General features: G+C 45.8%; 1 protein-coding gene and 2 non-coding genes across 3 annotated transcripts in view; all 3 read left to right on the top strand.

The window, feature by feature from the left end:
- Window positions 1-22,581, top strand: part of TRPC4AP (transient receptor potential cation channel subfamily C member 4 associated protein) — a 175,149-nt gene that overhangs the window by 128,677 nt on the left and 23,891 nt on the right. The window contains exon 14 of the mRNA XM_063960144.1: window positions 17,212-17,302. Coding sequence (XP_063816214.1) covers window positions 17,212-17,302 — 91 coding nt within the window. The remainder of the gene's footprint in view (window positions 1-17,211; window positions 17,303-22,581) is intronic.
- LOC134899895 (U5 spliceosomal RNA) lies at window positions 14,035-14,149 on the top strand. The gene has a single exon (XR_010173441.1). It is a non-coding gene; the product is annotated as a U5 spliceosomal RNA (small nuclear RNA).
- On the top strand, window positions 14,742-14,848 carry LOC134899962 (U6 spliceosomal RNA). Its single transcript, XR_010173486.1, has one exon. It is a non-coding gene; the product is annotated as a U6 spliceosomal RNA (small nuclear RNA).

The raw sequence follows: 22,581 nt of genomic DNA, 5'->3' as shown, positions 1-22,581 counted from the left end.
GTTCGCCCCCGAGTCGGCCCCAGCCGATGGATCCATTCTGGCAGGGGGGGAAGGCTTAGGAGATGACTGCGTCGACTGCGTCGACTGAGATGTAGGCTGTCGGGCGAACTTCTCCAGTTTAGCCGCGGCCGCGCTCTGGCCGCCCCTCACCATCTTGTGGGGGTCCAGCAGTATCAAAAGTATAACCGTGGATGGTAAATGCAGTAACAGCAGCACGCCAGTCACTGGGATGGCCAGATGTTGTAATGAAGGGAGAAGGGGGACCTGGGGGGTCCAATGGTATAAATAAATATGTCCAGTGTGTGGTATGCCAGCAGTATAAGCAGTAGGAGACAGGGCAGCTGGGACAGTGTCCAGTCCTCCAGCCCAGTGCAGTCTTCACCCACACTGCACCTTGCTGTATTCTGTGCCTCAGGGAGCTGCAGTTAAAATGGCCGCCCAGCACAGAGATCTCCCCCTCCTTCCCTCTCTGTACCAGCCTTCAGGGTGTCAGGTTGTCTTCTATATGTGGCCCTGGGGGTACAGGAGTGGGGTACCTCTCCTCTCCTGTGCCGCTGGTCGTCGCGTCCGCCTCGGGCGCTCGATCGTGTGCGCGCGCGCACGCGCCCGGCGGAGCTTCAAAATCGAGGCCGGGGACTGAGCTGCGGCCTAGGCCCGGAGTCCGGGCGGCCGCTGACGCGGGCCGGGAGCGCTCGTACACACGCTCCACAGCCTCCCCAGCACCGTCAAGCAGGAGATCAGTCCAGAGGAGAGCAGGATCGGGGCCCCAGGATTGTTTCAGGATTAATTATCCAGGGAGCTCCTCGATCCTGCTGCCTAGTCCTCTGCCGCCGTGGTCACGCCCCCCAGAACTGTGATCTTTATAGAAAGTGCAATGTCTATGCATGCACTGTCTCGAAACTTGTGTAATTGCTTTGCACTTCCAATGGAGATCAGTGATTTCTTTAAGTGGGTTAATTATTTGTTCACTACGATCTAAATCAGGGGTGGGCAATTATTTCAGCTGAGGGGCCACTTGACACTTTCCTGTCTGTATTCGAGGGCCGCACACAAAATAGCAGCTCCCCCACGTGCCAAAAATATAGGGACGTGGCTTCATGGGGAAGGGGTGTGGGCAAAAAATAATACAGATTCATATTAGGCTGTACAATAGTCTCCATTATTCAAATTATGCCACACAGTAGCGCCACTTACACACATTACTCCAGGTAGAGCCCCTCTTATACACATTACAGCAGGTAGAGCCCCCTTTTACACATTACGGCAGGTAGAGCCCCCTTTTACACATTACGGCAGGTAGAGCCCCTTTTACACATTACGGCAGGTAGAGCCCCCTTTTACACATTACGGCAGGTAGAGCCCCCTTTTACACATTAACATTTTATTTTGGATAATCATTGCACAGCAAGCAAATTATCCAGTGTCATAGAAACATAGAATTTGACGGCAGATAAGAACCACTTGGCCCATCTAGTCTGCCCCTTTTTTATTTTATCCTTTAGGCAATCTTATGGCCCCTGATGAAAGGTGTGACACAGTGACAGAACACGGGGGGTGGAACACGGTGACAGAACACGGGGGGGTGACACAGTGACAGAATGTGGGGGGGTAACGCGGTGACAGAACGCGGGGGGGGGGGTGACATGGTGACATAACGCAGGGGGGCTGACTCAGTGGCAGAACACGGGGGTGACACACTGACAGAACGTGGGGGTGACAGGACACGGGAGGTGACACGGAAACAACACGGGGGGGGGGGGTGACTTAATGACAGAACACGGGGGGGGGTGACACGGTTAAAGAATCCGGGGGGGAGGGTTGGGGGTGGTACAGCGAGCGTTAAAGATCTCCCCCCTAAACTAAAAACAGTCTGACGCCACTGCCCACACACACACACACACACACACACACACACACACACTCTCTCTCATATATATATATATATATAAGATAATGTAATGGGCGGCACTCCAAAGGATTTTCAATAAATGCAACAGCTCACCGGGCCGATTAGCGTTTCAACGTTTCAGGTGTCTTTATTCACACCTTTCGTCAGGATACAAAATATACAAAACAGACATACCTTTTATAACAACAGACAAGTGAGACCAGCCTCGTGCCCTCCGCTTCCGGCCCCCGGCGCTGACGTCATCGACGTCATCCCCTACTGCTACGTAGAGGGTAAATTGAATGGTTGTCATACCAACAGTGAATAACGGAGCCGAGGACGCGCTGCGTCCAGCTCCTGTGTGCCGCTCTAACCCCGCCTCGTGGGCGGAGGTAGTAGTCATGGCTACCACTCCACGACAAAACACCGGGCAACCAGAGCACAGAGCCCGAGGCAAAACCTTGTGCATAACAGAAACCGCTGAACGCGGCGACCCATATCCCATAAAGAACTGGGGACATTGGATGACATCACATCCAATCCCAATTCCTGCAATAAAACCAGTGTAAAATCCCACACCAACACCAAACCAGGTAGAATAGAAAAAGATGTTACTCAGACTGAAGATTACTCCACCAAAGCAGTAAGCCCCATATCATAGCAAAGCCTCAATGAGGTCCAGGCAATTAAAGTTACAGGTAGGTGCCATTAGGGTACAATAGACAAAATATAATTGAATTCCCAAAAATGGGAAAAATGGGAAAAAAAAATTTTGTATCAACAATTAACCCCAATCAGATATAATGGGCTCTTAAAAATCCAAAGCAGGCCTACATACATATGGGCTAAGTATCGAATCTATGCAAATATATTTAGGAATAAAGACCCTGATGGCAACCTCAGGCAAAGGGGCATGCAAAAGTAGAGGAGAGGAAAAATAGAAACGGAATATCATAAAAAGCATAGAAGGGAGAGGTTTTCATTTAATCCAGATGGAGCGACCGTGTTGAACTCGAATATCCAATGTGCTTCCAGCTGTAATAGTTTCTTATTCCGATCCCCTCCTCTAGGTAGCGGGGGAACATGATCGATAAGTTTATAACGTAGGGCAGCCATTGTGTGTCGCGCCTCCCTGAAATGTCTTGCAACAGGCTGTTCGATCTCTTTTCCTTCCAGGGCTTGTCTTATGGCCGACCTATGTTGCGCTGCCCGTTCTCTAAAGGTACAGGAGGTCTTGCCAATGTAGGCAAACCCACAGGGACATTTAATGATGTAAATCACGTATTTGGACGTGCAAGTTAGAACATGTTTAATGGGAAACTTCTTTCCTGAATGTGGATGTAGCACCACCGGACCAACTTCCAAGTACCTACATGTGGTGCAACCTATGCATCTGTATGAACCAGGTTTTTTTGTAAGGAAGTGTGACCGTAGTTCCCTCCTCTCTGCCGTGGTGTCATTGTGGACCAGCCAGTCCTTAAGGTTGCGTCCCCTCCGGTGACAGTTCAACACCCTATATTGATTAAGAGATGGTAAGGATTTGTCTGTCTTAATGATTGGCCAGAATTTTTGAACTTTCTTCCTCACTATTTTGCTTGCGGTATTAAAAGTAGTAATTAACGGAAGTACTTTCTCTGATGATTTTTCTTTCCGCTGTAGGCATTGGGTGCGTGGAAGTGCTAATGCTTTTCTTTTGGCACTTTCTAGATCCTCGATTGGGTAACCTCTCTCAAGATATTTCCCAATCATTCTATCCAGTTCTAGTTCACACTCATCTTGATTGCTGATAATGCGCCTTGCGCGAAGAAATTGCGAGAAGGGTAAACCCTTTTTCATGGCCGTGGGGTGAAAACTCTTGGCATGTAGCAACGTATTTTTATCCGTTGGTTTATGATAAACCGTTGTCTGTAGATGATTTCCCCGTCGTGTAATCAGCACGTCTAGATAGTGGATGACGTCAGCACTACACTCGTACGTAAATTTAATATTCGCGTCCAGAAGGTTGATGGTCTGCATCCGTTCTTTGAATTCTTCTGGAGTGCCGGCCCAGATTAGAAGCAGGTCATCTATGTAGCGTGTAAAAAGTATTAGACCCTCCGAAAAAGACGGATTCTGTAGAAATAGGCGTTTCTCTATATTCAACATGTAGGCATTCGCGAAGGCCGGAGCTACATTACTCCCCATGGCACAACCGAGTCGCTGGAGATAAAACTGTCCATCAAAGTAGAAGAAATTCCGAGTGAGTGTCTTCTCGAGTAATACAAGAAAAAAACCCACGTCTGGTCCTTTGTAGTTGGAATTGTCGGACAGAAGGGACCTCACGGCCTCAATACCCTCCAAGTGGGGGATATTCGTGTACAAACTCACTAAATCCACGCTTGCCAAAGTGCATTTTTCCGGAAGCTGCGTAAGTTCTTGTAGTAATAATAGTAGTTGAGTTGTATCCAACAGGACCGTAGGTTCCGCTTGGATAACAGGCTGTAAAAAACCATCCAGATATTTAGAGATGTTACTATAGAGGGATCCGCGGGCCGAGATAATAGGGCGTCCCGGGGGGGCGTCCAGATTTTTGTGGACTTTAGGCAATGTATAAAGAAGCGGTGTAATTGGATGATCAACCGTTAATGCTTTCAAGGTCTGTTTGTCAATTATGGCATCTTGGTGAGCTTGTGTCAGGATCATGTCGATCTCATGTTTAAATCTGTTTGTAGGATCTGAACCTAATTTGCTATAAACAGCTTGATCATTTAATTGACGATAGACCTCTGCATTATATGTTGATAGATCTTGCAAAACTATTGCTCCCCCCTTGTCGGCTGCCCTTATCACCACAGACGTATTCTTGCTCAGATCTTGCATTGCTTGAAACTCCCCTTTAGAAAGATTTGAAGGTATTCTGGATGGTTTACTGGCCTCATAATCAACACTGCTTTCTAGCATGCGAGCATAACTCTTGATGGCTGCATTATGTGTTTGTGGTTCAAACGTAGATATGGGCCGTATGCAGTGTTTAGCGGGCACACTTTCATCCATAGAGGTGTCTTTCCCGTAAAATTCCTTCAACTTAATATTTCTCTGATGCTTCCAGGAGTCGACTTTCCACTCAAAACGATTGTACTTAGTCACTGGAACAAAGGACAACCCCTTGTTGAGTAAAGAGGTTTCGTCAGTTGATAAAACATGGGAGGAAAGATTAATGATGAGGTCACCTTTAGGTATTAACGTTTTTCTCTGCCTCTCCCCTTGTTTGCTCCGCCTTGTTTTACCGCGGCATCTTTTCGTGGGGCAACTTTTGCCCGAGTCAGTGCCCCTAAAGGGGGCTTACCAGAGTTGGAAGTTGTCGCTTGATCAGAATCGGTGGCCGAGCTGTCCACAGCTGACCCTTCAGTGTCTGTCAAGAACCTCCTTGTGTTGCGTCTAGGAAAGTATTTTTTACTCCTTGCTGGAAATTTCCCTGTGGCCCAAGGATACACTGTCTGATCTTCATAATCCTTGTTTACAGTTGCTAATTTTGTTTTTTTTATATTTAATTAGCTCTAGCCTATGGGAATCAATTTTAGCTTGTAGTTTATTCAACCAATCGCCCTTGGTATCATCCACTAGGAGGTGCTTGGAGACACGTTCTATCTCATCAATTCTAGATTTGGTTTCATTCAGAATTCTAGTGGATTCCTCCACGACCAAGATCATCAGATCTAGTGAACATTTGTTCAATACTGCTGCCCACCTTGGATGTACAAGTACTTTTTTGACATGGCAACCACGCTAACATATGTGTAATTAACGTCAGTGCTGGGACTTTTGTGTGTGTTCATCACTTTGAATTGTTTGCCAGGTGGGACTATTTGAATGCACAGCAGTGCATATATTAACTTAATATGGAAGCAGGAGCCGGTGTCTCAAAATCTCTGGGTTTTCATGCTGTTAATTTGCCTACAGGTGATTTACTCAGTTTTTCAGAGTCAGAAGCTGAAGCTGTGTTAGTAAAAGATACTTTTCAGGCTACAGTAGGAGGAGAATCTGTAGAGGATGTGTATTTTGCTCTATTAAAGCTACGCAAAAGAGAGATAGACTACCATCTGCATGGGGTCACTATCTCTGATTATTATAGAGAACGGAAAATACCCAGGGGATTCGGAATAAAAAATATCCCCACAATTGGAAGAACAAACCCTGAATTTTGTAGGAGGTGGGCAGCAGTATTGAACAAATGTTCACTAGATCTGATGATCTTGGTCGTGGAGGAATCCACTAGAATTCTGAATGAAACCAAATCTAGAATTGATGAGATAGAACGTGTCTCCAAGCACCTCCTAGTGGATGATACCAAGGGCGATTGGTTGAATAAACTACAAGCTAAAATTGATTCCCATAGGCTAGAGCTAATTAAATATAAAAAAACAAAATTAGCAACTGTAAACAAGGATTATGAAGATCAGACAGTGTATCCTTGGGCCACAGGGAAATTTCCAGCAAGGAGTAAAAAATACTTTCCTAGACGCAACACAAGGAGGTTCTTGACAGACACTGAAGGGTCAGCTGTGGACAGCTCGGCCACCGATTCTGATCAAGCGACAACTTCCAACTCTGGTAAGCCCCCTTTAGGGGCACTGACTCGGGCAAATGTTGCCCCACGAAAAGATGCCGCGGTAAAACAAGGCGGAGCAAACAAGGGGAGAGGCAGAGAAAAACGTTAATACCTAAAGGTGACCTCATCATTAATCTTTCCTCCCATGTTTTATCAACTGACGAAACCTCTTTACTCAACAAGGGGTTGTCCTTTGTTCCAGTGACTAAGTACAATCGTTTTGAGTGGAAAGTCGACTCCTGGAAGCATCAGAGAAATATTAAGTTGAAGGAATTTTACAGGAAAGACACCTCTATGGATGAAAGTGTGCCCGCTAAACACTGCATACGGCCCATATCTACGTTTGAACCACAAACACATAATGCAGCCATCAAGAGTTATGCTCGCATGCTAGAAAGCAGTGTTGATTATGAGGCCAGTAAACCATCCAGAATACCTTCAAATCTTTCTAAAGGGGAGTTTCAAGCAATGCAAGATCTGAGCAAGAATACGTCTGTGGTGATAAGGGCAGCCGACAAGGGGGGAGCAATAGTTTTGCAAGATCTATCAACATATAATGCAGAGGTCTATCGTCAATTAAATGATCAAGCTGTTTATAGCAAATTAGGTTCAGATCCTACAAACAGATTTAAACATGAGATCGACATGATCCTGACACAAGCTCACCAAGATGCCATAATTGACAAACAGACCTTGAAAGCATTAACGGTTGATCATCCAATTACACCGCTTCTTTATACATTGCCTAAAGTCCACAAAAATCTGGACGCCCCCCCGGGACGCCCTATTATCTCGGCCCGCGGATCCCTCTATAGTAACATCTCTAAATATCTGGATGGTTTTTTACAGCCTGTTATCCAAGCGGAACCTACGGTCCTGTTGGATACAACTCAACTACTATTATTACTACAAGAACTTGCGCAGCTTCCGGAAAAATGCACTTTGGCAAGCGTGGATGTAGTGAGTTTGTACACGAATATCCCCCACTTGGAGGGTATTGAGGCCGTGAGGTCCCTTCTGTCCGACAATTCCAACTACAAAGGACCAGACGTGGGGTTTTTTCTTGTATTACTCGAGAAGACACTCACTCGGAATTTCTTCTACTTTGATGGACAGTTTTATCTCCAGCGACTCGGTTGTGCCATGGGGAGTAATGTAGCTCCGGCCTTCGCGAATGCCTACATGTTGAATATAGAGAAACGCCTATTTCTACAGAATCCGTCTTTTTCGGAGGGTCTAATACTTTTTACACGCTACATAGATGACCTGCTTCTAATCTGGGCCGGCACTCCAGAAGAATTCAAAGAACGGATGCAGACCATCAACCTTCTGGACGCGAATATTAAATTTACGTACGAGTGTAGTGCTGACGTCATCCACTATCTAGACGTGCTGATTACACGACGGGGAAATCATCTACAGACAACGGTTTATCATAAACCAACGGATAAAAATACGTTGCTACATGCCAAGAGTTTTCACCCCACGGCCATGAAAAAGGGTTTACCCTTCTCGCAATTTCTTCGCGCAAGGCGCATTATCAGCAATCAAGATGAGTGTGAACTAGAACTGGATAGAATGATTGGGAAATATCTTGAGAGAGGTTACCCAATCGAGGATCTAGAAAGTGCCAAAAGAAAAGCATTAGCACTTCCACGCACCCAATGCCTACAGCGGAAAGAAAAATCATCAGAGAAAGTACTTCCGTTAATTACTACTTTTAATACCGCAAGCAAAATAGTGAGGAAGAAAGTTCAAAAATTCTGGCCAATCATTAAGACAGACAAATCCTTACCATCTCTTAATCAATATAGGGTGTTGAACTGTCACCGGAGGGGACGCAACCTTAAGGACTGGCTGGTCCACAATGACACCACGGCAGAGAGGAGGGAACTACGGTCACACTTCCTTACAAAAAAACCTGGTTCATACAGATGCATAGGTTGCACCACATGTAGGTACTTGGAAGTTGGTCCGGTGGTGCTACATCCACATTCAGGAAAGAAGTTTCCCATTAAACATGTTCTAACTTGCACGTCTAAATACGTGATTTACATCATTAAATGTCCCTGTGGGTTTGCCTACATTGGCAAGACCTCCTGTACCTTTAGAGAACGGGCAGCGCAACATAGGTCGGCCATAAGACAAGCCCTGGAAGGAAAAGAGATCGAACAGCCTGTTGCAAGACATTTCAGGGAGGCGCGACACACAATGGCTGCCCTACGTTATAAACTTATCGATCATGTTCCCCCGCTACCTAGAGGAGGGGATCGGAATAAGAAACTATTACAGCTGGAAGCACATTGGATATTCGAGTTCAACACGGTCGCTCCATCTGGATTAAATGAAAACCTCTCCCTTCTATGCTTTTTATGATATTCCGTTTCTATTTTTCCTCTCCTCTACTTTTGCATGCCCCTTTGCCTGAGGTTGCCATCAGGGTCTTTATTCCTAAATATATTTGCATAGATTCGATACTTAGCCCATATGTATGTAGGCCTGCTTTGGATTTTTAAGAGCCCATTATATCTGATTGGGGTTAATTGTTGATACAAAAAAAAATTTTCCCATTTTTTTCCCATTTTTGGGAATGCAATTATATTTTGTCTATTGTACCCTAATGGCACCTACCTGTAACTTTAATTGCCTGGACCTCATTGAGGCTTTGCTATGATATGGGGCTTACTGCTTTGGTGGAGTAATCTTCAGTCTGAGTAACATCTTTTTCTATTCTACCTGGTTTGGTGTTGGTGTGGGCTTTTACACTGGTTTTATTGCAGGAATTGGGATTGGATGTGATGTCATCCAATGTCCCCAGTTCTTTATGGGATATGGGTCGCCGCGTTCAGCGGTTTCTGTTTTGCACAAGGTTTTGCCTCGGGCTCTGTGCTCTGGTTGCCCGGTGTTTTGTTGTGGAGTGGTAGCCATGACTACTACCTCCGCCCACGAGGCGGGGTTAGAGCGGCACACAGGAGCTGGACGCAGCGCGTCCTTGGCTCCGTTATTCACTGTTGGTATGACAACCATTCAATTTACCCTCTACGTAGCAGTAGGGGATGACGTCGATGACGTCAGCGCCGGGGGCCGGAAGCGGAGGGCACGAGGCTGGTCTCACTTGTCTGGTGTTATAAAAGGTATGTCTGTTTTATATATTTTGTATCCTGACGAAAGGTGTGAATAAAGACACCTGAAACGTTGAAACGCTAATCGGCCTGGCGAGCTGTTGCATTTATTGAAAATCCTTTGGAGTGCCGCCCATTACATTATCTTGTCTGCTGGGCCTTGCAGTGCCACGGGAAGGCACCCAGGTATTTAGTTCATGCTGTAGGAGTGCCGGTCACAACTGTTTTTTTGTGTTTTTTTTTATATATATATATATATATATATATATATATATATATATATATACACACACGCACACACACACTTTCTTTCCCTCACTTTTTCCATTAATTTACTGATCTGTGTTTGGCTAGCAGTGGCAGGAAGGATGGATCTGTAGCAGTGGCTTATGTCCAGTGTAGCTCCGCCCCCTTAGGTCCCGCGTAGCCACGCCCCCTCATCTCCGCCTAGCTCCGCCCCCTTTTCGGCTGATCTCTGCCTTTGTCACTGGGGACTGTGGAGGCGGAAGGAGGAGGATGAGTGTGTCAGGCGCCCTGCAGCAGCAGGGGAGACAGGCGCCCTGCAGCAGCAGGGGAGACAGGCGCCGGCAGCTTGGAGGTACTGCAGAGCAATGACCAGCAGCTCAGTCGGTCGGGCCGCTTGTCATTGCACACTGGTGGGAAGCAGTGGGCCGGGCAGGATCGGTTTGCGGGCCGCATACGGCCCGCGGGCCGCATTTTGCCCACCCCTAATCTAAATGCACTTTATGCAAGACTCTTTTTGTGTGTGTGAAAATGCAGTAGTGAAAGCATAATAAAAAAAAATATATAGCTACATAACTGTCCTGATTCACTATTATTAATTTAGTGAAACACCAATGGGGAATGTTTAGTTATGAAATATAGCACCAGTAAACAGGCATGTAGAATCGAAAAATTGTACCTTTTGGCCACTTTAGTGAATCTTGCCGGTAAATGGATCAGTGACCTCCTTAAAAACATTACACATAGAAACATAGAATTTAATGGCAGATAAATACTTGGCCCATCTAGTCTGCCCCTGTTTTCACCATTTCTTTATCATCCACTAGGGGTCACTGGAGTACTCTTGGGATATGGACGGGCGTAGCCGAACAAAGGCACTGAATATTCAAATTTAGGACCCTCCCCCCCCTCCATATCCCCAAGTACCTCAGTGTACTTTGCCAGTGTTTTTTCGGTGCTCACAGATGAACATCGGCTTGTGGCAAGGCCACATTTCAGAAGATTTTTATTTTTAATTTTTACACTTCCCGTCCCAGTTTAGGAAAAACATGGGTCCGGGATGGTGCCGCTGCAAGGCAGCGGATGGCGTGTCGGTCCTCACAAAGAGCACCCTCACAGCCATAGGCGCTATAAGCAAGCGCATGGCGTGTCGGTCCTCACAAAGAGCACCCTCACAGCCACAGGCAGCCACTGTCTCCTGCAAACTGAACGGAGCTTACAGAAAGAAGCTCCGTCACAGCCAGGATGAGACAAAGAGCTGGAAGAATCTACATCTGCAAGGAGCTTACAGCAGAAGCCCCATCACAGATGAGAAGCTGGAGGCTGAAACAGCCAGCATGAAAAAGCATGAAAACGGCACAAGGTATGGAAGGTCAGGGCGGTCAGCTCACGCTGCCGCCCTGCTGTGTGTAATACTGTAGCCCTGCTGTGTGCTGTAGCCGCCGCTGAGTGAAGAGGTCCCGCTTAACGAGGATTCATGATACGCGCAGGGCGGCCGCACGTCACTCAGACGCCGGCCGCTTTCACTGCGCTGATGGCCCGGCACCACTACAGCTCTCCTGCTCTCCCTGCAAGGCGCCGCCGAGACTGTCCTGTGTGCTAAAGAGCGGCCGCACGTCACTCACGGACGCCGGCCGCTCTTTCAATGAGACACTGCACGCTGCTGATGCCGCACACAGGGAGACTGTGTTCTACGCCGCCCGCTCTTCCGGACGGCTCCCCGGCGCTATATACAGCGCTCTCCTGCTATCGCTCTCCTACTCTCCCTGCACCCGAACCCAGTACGCTGCAGGTAACATGGGGAGGCAGGGGGGGGGGGAGGGGGAGTAATGCCCATAGCAGCAGCAGAAGGCTGCATGGGTTAAAGATAGGCTGCGCAAACTATCACAAGCAGTGCAGCAATTTTAAAGTCATGGGACTATAATATCAGGAAATTATATGTTTCAGCACAATTTATATATATATAATATATAATGAAGCTGTTTGCTAGAACAACTGTGTATAATATCAGTATCAACTGTGATTATATGGTTAAGTACATTTTATATATATAATATATATATGAGGCTTGGCCTAGCAATGGCCTATCAGTGGCATAGCCTATTGCAGGTTTAACCATGTTTTCTGTTCTTTTCTGTTAAGACTGCAAGAAAATAACACTGCAGGCAGTGTTCATATTAATAGAGGCTAACTAAATGCATGTATTTTACATACACCTGTATTATCACTGTATAATCTGTATAATAGGCTATTAAGCCTATATTAAAACTGCAGCAGGTAACCTGTACTGTGATTTTCTGTAAAAGCATGGCATGACGCCCATTTCAATCATTGTTGTTTTTCCAGTTATACATTCCGGCCATACACCTCTGCTCCACAAGGAGGCGCAGGGGTGTTAGTGGAAATTTTTAGGTCAGGATAATTCTAGAACATTCCTGCCCTACATCTTTAAGCCACCGGAAGGCGCAGGGGTGTTAATAGGAATTTGGTTCGGGTTTCATATGCCCATGTGAACTGCTTTTCACATAAAGATCACTTTAGCTTCCTAAAGATTTCCGTACAGAGAAACAACCATGAGTTTCATATAAATATGCTGTTCAGCAATAACACATATATATATATATGTGCCATATAATCGTGCAAGTGTCTGTCTGTTGCCAATTATGTTGTCTGTCTACATAGCGAATAAGGCTCTAGTGCAGACTAAAAATACTTTTAAAAATATTACAGTGGCAATTCAAATTAAAAGAGCGGTAATCGGAGTCTCGGAGTTACTCCGCCAGCTCTAACAAAAGACAGTTTTTCCAAAGGGCCAATTTCCCTTTGGGTACCAGAGGGTTTATTTCACTGGTCTTATAATTTAATGCACGATTATAGGTCAAATCTCACACCAATAACTACGAGTAAGAACGGTACATTACTCCAGCACTCAGATAGTGCGGGGTTTTGGACAATCATACATAATCGTTTCCAAAAGAATGCGATCCGCCATTGGTATATGCGTTTCTGTCAAACATTATAAAAACCCAAGATACATTTGGGTCACTAGAAGCTATGTATGAAACCATGCCGATCACTGTTAAAAGAAGCTGCAGAGTATATCTGTAAAGCTTCTGCTAACGCCGGTTATTTTCATTGTCGCTAGTAAAGCGCGACAAGGCCAGAGCTTGTTTGCTCCTAAATTTGATATGCTTGTAACGGCATTTTATCCCTTCATGATATTCAGCCATTAGCGCATACAGTATACTTGTAACGGCGTTTTATCCCTTTATGATAGTCAGCCATTAGACTTGTAACGACAGGACGTTACAGTCAGCAAACCAGTGGTTTGATGACCTCTTTTACAATTGTGGAAGCGGGTCTTTACATGTTACATTTGCGAGGTTTCATGACTTCAACTCATATATGTCTCAGCTATTTACAGCTTAAAGTACAAAACTGCTTCTGTCGAAGGGTTTGGCAGGTGATCATTTAGTCTTTGCTGGCTTATAAACCAGGCAATAGTACGCCAACAGTGTCAGAGTTACTTATTCCCCTCTGTTTGAGCAAAACCAAACAGCTCCGTTGCTATATCAATAAGCAAGTCATTTACTACAGTTAGAAAATGGCTTTTCTGCAGTTAGTATTTGCTTATTGGAGCCACAAAATTGCATAATTGCATTTGATCTTCATGTCTACCGTTGCTTATCGCTTCCGGTATTTACCAATGTGATGTTGGGATGATAGCTCATCTCACATAAGAACTATGTATTAACAAAGTTCCTCTAACTTGCGCTACTAAGGTATACTGCGATAGCAGATCAAGTTCGCAAACAATCGCATCTAATTTTGTCTAAAGGATGTCAATTCCTAGGTAAGATTATAAATACGGTAAATCAAAGACTTTTACCTACTACACCAGCAAGAAAGTACATCTAGTAATTAGTGCAAAACACGCACACTAGCGGTACATTGGTGTATTCACCTATTAAGAATAAAGATGTGTTTTCAATTTAGGTCCCCACCCTTCACTCGCGTTTCCCACAGAGGGACAAGGGTGCATATACTCTGGACGACAGTCGCAGAGAGTCAGGATTTGTAGTTACAATCAGCGCAAAGGTTCTAAAACACGACAGATTGCTGTCAATACATGTCCTAGAACTCTGTGCATTTTACAATGCGATAAAGGATTCGCTTTCAGTCTGACCACGGATAGACTCTGGTTTCTCTTCAGAACGAATAAATCTTTCGCTTTTTGCTAAAGATTTCTGTGGAGAGGAACAACCGTGAGTTTCATGTAATTTTGTTTTTCATGCCTGGCTCACGCTGCCCTTAAGCAGTCAAACAAAGCAACGGCAGTTGCATACTCAACAACCAGTGAGAACCAAGAAGCCGCATGGCAATGCGGCAGGCAACTCAAATCTTCAATGGCTCAGAACGCCATTATGTGAAAATGTCAAGAGATCCATCCGTGAGTGGACATCTGTTAGACAGACGATCTCACCCGTCAGGGTTTGGATCTTGGAACTGGACATTAAATCCAGAAGTGTTTCATATGTGAGTCCACAGAAGGGAGTTACCCTCAAGTATACATGATGGCATCTCGCCACAATTACAAAAGCTCAGTATGTGTACATCACATTCATGGGGTCATTCAGCATCGTGTATCGGGCTCCACCATTTTCCGCTTCTCTCTTCGTTGCCAAAACGGATCAGAAGACAGTTCGTCACAGTCATACTCGTGGTATCTCATGGGTTTCGGAGAAGTTTGCTTCTCGATTTTTCAAGGAATACTTGCACACGATCTTGGCCCGCTCATAATACGTCCAACCTGTTACATCAGGGAACGTTCTTTTACCCATAGTTACCTATGTACCTATTATCTATGTACCGCAGCTGCGGTTGACGGGGTGAGGGTTCAGTGCTCGCTTCGGCAGCACATATACTAAAATTGGAACGATACAGAGAAGATTAGCATGGCCCCTGCGCAAGGATGACACGCAAATTCGTGAAGCGTTCCATAAGACCGCCCTCTTAAAAAAATAGAGCATTACAGTATCGGTTATACCAACCATGTAACGAAATAGTAAGCCGCTTAAGGCAGCTCATTATTAAAAAATTTCGTGTGCTTACATAGGTTGTAAACCTCGGAAGTTTCCAACATCATACTTCAAGTACCCGTATTCTGTTAAACGGGATGGGATGGAAAACTGCGTTCATCTGCACTAACAGTGCAGGTATCTGTGTGGTAAACGTATTTTCAAAGACGTTTGTCTCTATTTGCGTCTGTAAACATCTTTCTACAAGGTGTCACCAAAGTTCAGACTCTATTTATCCCACCTACAGCGCCAGGCGATTTGAGGTTGGGTTCAGATTTATTACAGTTTTCATATTTTGGAACCCTTTCAACAAAGGGGAATTAAGTTTCATATTTTTTGAACCTTTACAACAAATGAGAATTAAGTTTCTCACTTTGGAAAACATTTTTCTTCTAGCCTTGCCTTCGGCAAGGGTTTTGTTTTCATATTTGGGTGCCTTGTATTCCAAGCCACCGTATTTCAGTTTCTCATGACAAAGCAGATCTTCGGACGAAATCCGCTTTCGTATTCTTCACATCAATATACCAATAGTGGTTCCTGTGGGGACAGCACATTCTAGAATTCGGAATGTGGTACACGCATTACGCGTTTATATATGTACCAAATGTCTACAGTACGTGATATGAATACGTTGTTTGGTCTCTATGATGCTGCCAACTGGGGTTAGCCAGTTTCTCAGCAGACATTATCCAGTTGGATAATAATAATGACTACAAGTCAGGCTTACTTTAAGGCTAAGTTACAATCGCCTACGTCAGTAATAGCTCATCCCACAGGTTCTGTGGGAATGTCAGACCCAGCGGGTCGTGGAGCGTCTACGACGCGGCTACATAGCCTTCAGTGCACCACGTTTGTGCACGTTTATACGTTATTAATGGTGGCGCCATCAGCATTTAGCTTTGGCCTGCCTACTGTTACAAGTATCAAACAGCTCTCCCGCCCACGAGGGAAGCTTTGGTACGTCCCAAGAGTACTCCAGTGACCCCTAGTGGATGATAAAGAAAATAGGATTTTGGTACTTACCAGGTAAATCCTTTTCTTTGAATCCATAGGGGGCACTGGACGCCCACCCAGAGCAGTTTTACCTGGGTTGTTTTAAGCTCAAGGGAGCTTAGTGAACAGATTTAACTTGGATGGTATTAAGCTCAAAGGAGCTTATGGTAACACATTTTCACCGGTTGGTTCAAATTATAAGTTCTATCGGTTAAGGTGTCAACTGTTTAGTTGACAATAAGGTTACGGGTCAACTTTGTGGTTGTCCGTTATGTTATAGGGATTCTCCATTGTCAACCTCTCTATATCCTGTTCGCTCAGTAAAAAACACTGGCAAAGTACACTGAGGTACTTGGGGATATGGAGGGGGGGGAGGGTCCTAAATTTGAATATTCAGTGCCTTTGTTCGGCTACGCCCGTCCATATCCCAAGAGTACTCCAGTGCCCCCTATGGATTCAAAGAAAAGGATTTACCTGGTAAGTACCAAAATCCTATTTTTGTAACCTCAACCCTATTTGATCCTCAGTTCTTTGTAAATATCAGATGTCTATCCAAAGCATGTTTAAATTGCTGTACTGTCTTAGGGGTATATTCAGTACCTGTTTGATCCTTTCCAATGGAAAGTATCCGACAGGTCAGTATTCAATGCCGGGCCAAACCCGACAGGTTTGGCCTGTTCCTGACAATGGCAATCCGACTTTCTTTAAAGTCGGATTGACATTGTCCGAAACGGGGCTAAAACCTGTCTGGTTTGGCTGTGCTTACGACAGCCAAGGTGGATTCCAACAAGTCGGGAATTCCCGACTTGTCGGAAAAAAGCTGCCGGCGTTGAATAGGTCAGAACCCCTTCCGACCTAAACCTGTCGGAAGCTGCCGTTTTTCCGACAAGATGGCAACTTTCAACAATTATTGAATACACTGGATAGCCTCTATCACCTCTGATGATGTACACCCAAGCATACACTTCTATTGCAAACCTGTGGGTGTTTTTTGTTATTTTATTAAATAAAAAAGATCCAACTATACATCCCTAATATGTAGTTTATTTTGCAGTTGTAAATTGTGAGCAAATACCTTTCTGTTCCATTGCCATTCTTTCATTTAATTTTTTTTGTTGTTGCTGCTACAGTGATGTTTATTTAATGTGCAGTAAATTGCAGAGACTTTCATTAAATACGTAACCGCAAAGTATAATCATTAGTTCCTCAAATGCCATTCATAAAAACATACTAGCACAGCTTATATACTGATTATATTAATTTATTGTGTTTTTTTTATGTATTAAAATATATATTTAGGTTCTGGCAGGCCCGGGCTGTTGAAAGTTTCCTACGTGGTGTAACTTCTTATGCGGACCAGATGTTTCTATTGAATAGAGGCCTGTTAGAGGTGAGTGTTACTGATCATGTTAAAGGCACATAACTTTTGAATATACCATTTATTATATTTTTCTATTTACCCAGTCTTTCTATAACCTGATAAATGAACACTGATTGAGGCTTACAGTATGAGACAGGTCTGTAAGACCAGGGAGTTGGTTTGATACTCCTGATTTGTACCAAATGTGAACACTGATCAACACAAAAAAGCCGTTTGTTTATTTTGTCCATATTATTATAATTTGTGTTCTTTGCGCTTTCTCATAATGTTATCTGCACTTACTAATTTTTGTTAAACTTACTGATTAAATGGAAACATTTTATCTTTTTCATATGTAATCCATATTACATGATGCCTCCTTCCTTATAGACAGGAGCAAATAAAAAAAACCACCCATTAATTAGAATTCAAATGCAGCAGGATTTGCGGGATCCAAGTGCTGCATTCACAATGTTTTCAGGCAGTGGTCAGCCTGCATTAGCTGAAGCTTAAGGGCCCCATACACTTATGCGACATGTCCGACCGTCATGTCGCAGGCGATCACCCCGGCAGCCTCCCGGGCGGCAGGATCGTCCAAGATACATCGTATGCTGTCCTTTTGCATACGATATATCTTGGGTGATCCCAGCCATGCCTGCTGGGTCGGACATGAGCGCGAGTGCTGCACATTCAATCTGGAGGATCCGATTCGATGCTCACGAGAATGCGCATTGGATTGGAAACACCTCCTAAATGCTCGATTTCACCCAATATATCGGGCCGAATGCCCGAAATCGGATGAAATTGGGCATTATCGTTCTAGTGTATGGGGCCCTTTAGTCAGGCTGGCCGTCCATCGGATCTGGACACCCGGGTCCAGTAAGTCTGCATCCGACGAAGATGACCCTGGACATGTCATGCCTACAAAACTGTGTTTACATCCCCGTTTTGAAGTATGGTGCCTGTTGCCGCCCTTGCTCTACTTCCAAACGCCGCAGCATGTCAGTTGTGCTGGGGCTGCAAGCGATATCGCAAGACCTGTTCTGCACATGCGTAGAATGGGTCCTATGCCTGCGCAGCCCCACAACCATTGGATTTGTATGTAAACAATATGGTTACATACAAATCTGAATTAGTCCTTTAGTGTTGTCCCAATGGTAGCAAGAACATGCAGTTTGTAATTAATTTCTCTTGCAAGGGATTCTCTTGCTGACCCTTATCTCAGAGCTAGACTGACTCTGGTTGAGGAGGTAGGGGAAATACATCCTTTATCAGTGGAGGCATCCATAACTCTGGTGGGCAGTGCAGTTAGAACCATTTGTTTGGGCAGTGGCCAGGGATATTGCAAGGCTTCTGCGTTTGACATTGGTGCTGCTTTAAATGGCAGGGATTCATTCATTTTTTTTTTTGGATGCCCTGCTTCCTGACTAAGCAATTCAGTTTCTCTAACGTCCTAGTGGATACTGGGGAATAATATAGCACCATTGGTTATAGATCGGGTCCACTGGAGCCTGGCACTTTAAGAAATCAATAGTGTGTGCTGGCTCCTCCCCTCTATGCCCCTCCTTGTAGACTCAGTTTTAGAAAATGTGCCCAAGGAGCCGGGTGCATTCTGTTGCTCTCCAGAGAGTTTTCTTCAGAAATTTATTTTAGTTTATTTTCAGGCACGCTGATTGGCAACCAGTCTGCCTGCGTCGTGGGACTTAAGGGGGGACCGAACCAACTTCCTAAGAGTTAATGATTTGTAATCCCAGCTGACAGGACACTGAGCTCCTGAGGTGATGTTTCTCATACTCCCAGAGGGTGAGCCCACGTCGGCAGCATGCCACCACCCCTTAACAGATGCCGAAGACAGACGCGGTGCGGTGAGTGTTACACCAGGGACCCGGTTAGCGGGTCCCCGGTGCAAGATGGCAGCATGCAGGTGATCACCCGGTTACGGGCCGCGGTACCCACCGGAAACCCAGACTGGCAACATGATAAACGGGGGCTGCGGGATCTTGTTTTCCACTTTAATGGAGAAAGCCAGTATAATGAAAGTACAGGGACCATGCGCCATTAAGGGGGCAGGGCTTCCCGGAGAGCAGGACCAGAGGCTAAACGGCGCCATTTCCTGCTGCTAATAACAAGCTGCATGCGGAGACTGCTGCTCCACAGGACCCACTGAATCACCACTGTACCTGGTACCAGGGGGTTATATGAAGGGGGGGGAGCGCAAGTCCAGCGGTTATACCACTGTGGGAAAAATTACACATATAAGACACCCAGCGGGGCGCTGCTCGGTCTGTGGTGTAGTGTGCTGGTTCCTTTCCGCTGTGTGTTACTCCATTCAGGGTAGGCTGGGATAAGTGTGCATAGCTCACTAATACTACACTGTGTTATCATACTAACTGTGTTTTTCTGCCCAGCATTTCTGCAAATAAGTCTGTGTACTTTATGGAAGGCTAGGTTTACACCTTCCTCACAGGGGTCCCTCATGTATACCCAATGCTCAATTCCTTCACGAGGGAGTAATGTGCAGGAACCTGAGTGGATGGAATCATTTAAAACTATGGTTTCCAGTATTAATTCAGAGTTGGCTATGGCTAAGCAAGAAAGACAAACCCTGAAACAAACAAAGGACACATTTATAGTTGCTGCTGCAGACCACAGACGGGCTCTTCAGCCCCCCTCCCCCCCTGTTGGTCTCTAACACATGCACTCTCCCTCAGTTGTTACAATCTGATCCTGAACTACCAGAGTTTGAGGAAGGAGAGGCTGAGGTGGGTGAGGATTTTTCTCTATCCCCAGGTGTTGAAGCCCTCATTTATGCCATTAGAGAGGTGCTCAATCTCCCTGATAAGGAGGGAGAACAGGCAGAGGAATTGTATTTTAATGTGAAACCAAAGTCCTCTGCAACCTTCCCGGTTTCTAAAGAATAAGATTCCCTGGCTAAGGCAGCATGGATAAACCCTGACAAAAAAATTGTTACCCCTAAACGGGTGTTAAATTCTTTCCCTTTCCCTGCAGAAGATAGGAAAGTCTGGGAAACCCCACATGCAGTGGATAAGTCCGTGTACAGGCTGATCGAAACGTTGAAACCACTCTTAAATCAATTTATACTGCAGCAGGTGTAGCCCAACGCCCTACCATGGTATGCGGCTGGATTTCTTAAGCCATGGTAAAATGCTCTAATGATATTTTGAAAATGTTGCTCACATTGCCTCAAGAAGAGATTGTTACATTACTACAACACATCCATGATGCTGCAAACTTTGAGTGAGGCTGTTAAAGAACTTCGTATCATTAATGGCCGTACCACTGCTATGGCAGTATCGGTTCGTAGAGCCCTGTGGCTACGTCAGTGGTCAGCAGATACTGATTCCAAAAAAGGTTTTGAAAACCTTCCTTTTACAAGTGATGCCTTGTTTGGGGAAGAACTGAACAAGTGGATATCTCAGGCTACTGCAGGTAATTCTACATATCTGCCGTCTGCTCCGCCACCTGCCAGGCGTCCCTATCCTGGACCCTCCCTGCAGTCCTTTTGGGTGGCCAGATTCAGAGGCAGTGCCAGAGGTGCCTCCCATGCTGCTAGAGGATCTCGCTGTAAGTCCCGTAAACCAGCAGCTGCTGGACCTGCGTACCAGGCTTTAGGATGCTCTTCCACGAAGCCCTCCGCGTGGCGGTTGGCCCCAGCAGCAATTCGACTTTCAGGTAGGTGCTCGCCTTCAACACACATATGGGCAGAGTCCTGCCAGGATCCTTGGGTGAGAGACCTCATATCCCAAGGATACCCACTGAAATTCCAGGAACTCCCTCCTCTCAGATTCTTCAGGTCAGGCTTACCAGCTTCACAGGAAGCAAGGGTTTCCTTACAGCAGGCAGTGCAAAAACTGCTTTCTACAGGAGTTACTGTTCCAGTGCCTCCTCAGCTGCACACAAAGGGGTTTTACTGAAGTCTTTTTGTGGTTCCGAAGCCGGACGGCTCGGTATGGCCAATCTTGAACCTCAAATCCCTGAACCTGTATCTTCGGGTGTTCAAATTCAAGATGGAATCCCTAAGAGCAGTGATAGCGAATCTGGAGGAGAGGGAGTTTCTGGTGTCCCTGGATATAAAGGACGGATATATCTACATATCCCAATTTGGCCCCCTCACCAAGCGTTCCTCAGGTTCGCGATTCTGGAACAACATTTCCAGTTTCAGGCCTTCCCTTTGGTCTCTCCACAGCCCCAAGGGCATTCACAAAGGTAATGGCGGAAATGATGCTACAACTGCGCATGAGGGGTGTCCAAATAATTCCGTACCTGGACAATCTCCTGATAAAGGTGGTGTCCAGGGAACAACCTCTGCACAGTATCAACCTGACTGCTCGTTTGCTTACGGATCACGGATGCATACTCAATTTCTAGAAATCTCACTTGGAACCGTCTCAGAGAATTCAGTTCCTGGGGATGATCCTGGATACGGTGTCTCAGAAGGTTTACCTTCCCGTGGACAAGGCCTTGACTATTCAGTCTACGGTCTGGTCGGTGCTGAAACCTCGTCTGGTCTCGGTTCATCTTTGTATCCGCTTGCTTTGCAAGATGGTGGCCTCCTACGAGGCGATACAGTATGGCAGGTTCCATGCGCGACCGTTTCAACTGGATTTGTTGGACAAATAGTCGGGATCTCACCTGCACATGCATCAGCATATAACCCTGTTACCGAAAGCACGGATATCCCTACTTTGGTGGCTACAAGTTCCCCGTCTGATTGAGGGTCAGAGTTTCAACACCCTGTCCTGGATGCTGTTAACAGATGCCAGCCTCCGGGGTTGAGGGGGCTGTGACTCAAGGAGCGCAGTCCCAGGGGGATGTGGTCCTTTCAGGAATCTGCTCTTCCAATCAACGTCCTGGAACTTAAGGCAATTTAGAGCGCTCTCATACAGGCCTCATCCCTCCTTCGTAACCAGGCCATCCAGGTGCAGTCGGACAACGCCACGGCAGTAGCATACATCAACCGGCAGGGAGGAACCAAAAAGCAGGGCCGCAATGAGAGGTGTCAAGAATACTCCTCTGGACGGAAGCCAACGCAAGGGCCATCTCGGCCGTTTACATTCCATGAGTGGACAACTGGGAAGCGGACTTCCTAAGCAGGCACGACCTCCATCCGGGGGAATGGGGCCTCCACCCTCAGGTGTTTAAACAACTTGTTCACCAGTGGGATTATCCACAGATAGACCTAATGGCTTCTCGTCTCAACAAGAAGCTCTGTCGTTACTGCTCCAGAACGAGGGACCCGCAGGTGGTTGCGGTAGACGCTCTGACGACACTATGTAATTACCAGTTTG

This window comes from Pseudophryne corroboree, chromosome 3 (assembly GCF_028390025.1).
Source record: "Pseudophryne corroboree isolate aPseCor3 chromosome 3, aPseCor3.hap2, whole genome shotgun sequence".
In the NCBI taxonomy this organism is placed as follows: domain Eukaryota; kingdom Metazoa; phylum Chordata; class Amphibia; order Anura; family Myobatrachidae; genus Pseudophryne; species Pseudophryne corroboree.
The sequence above is the reverse complement of the archived record's forward strand: the minus strand, read 5'-3'. Positions and strand labels throughout refer to the sequence as shown.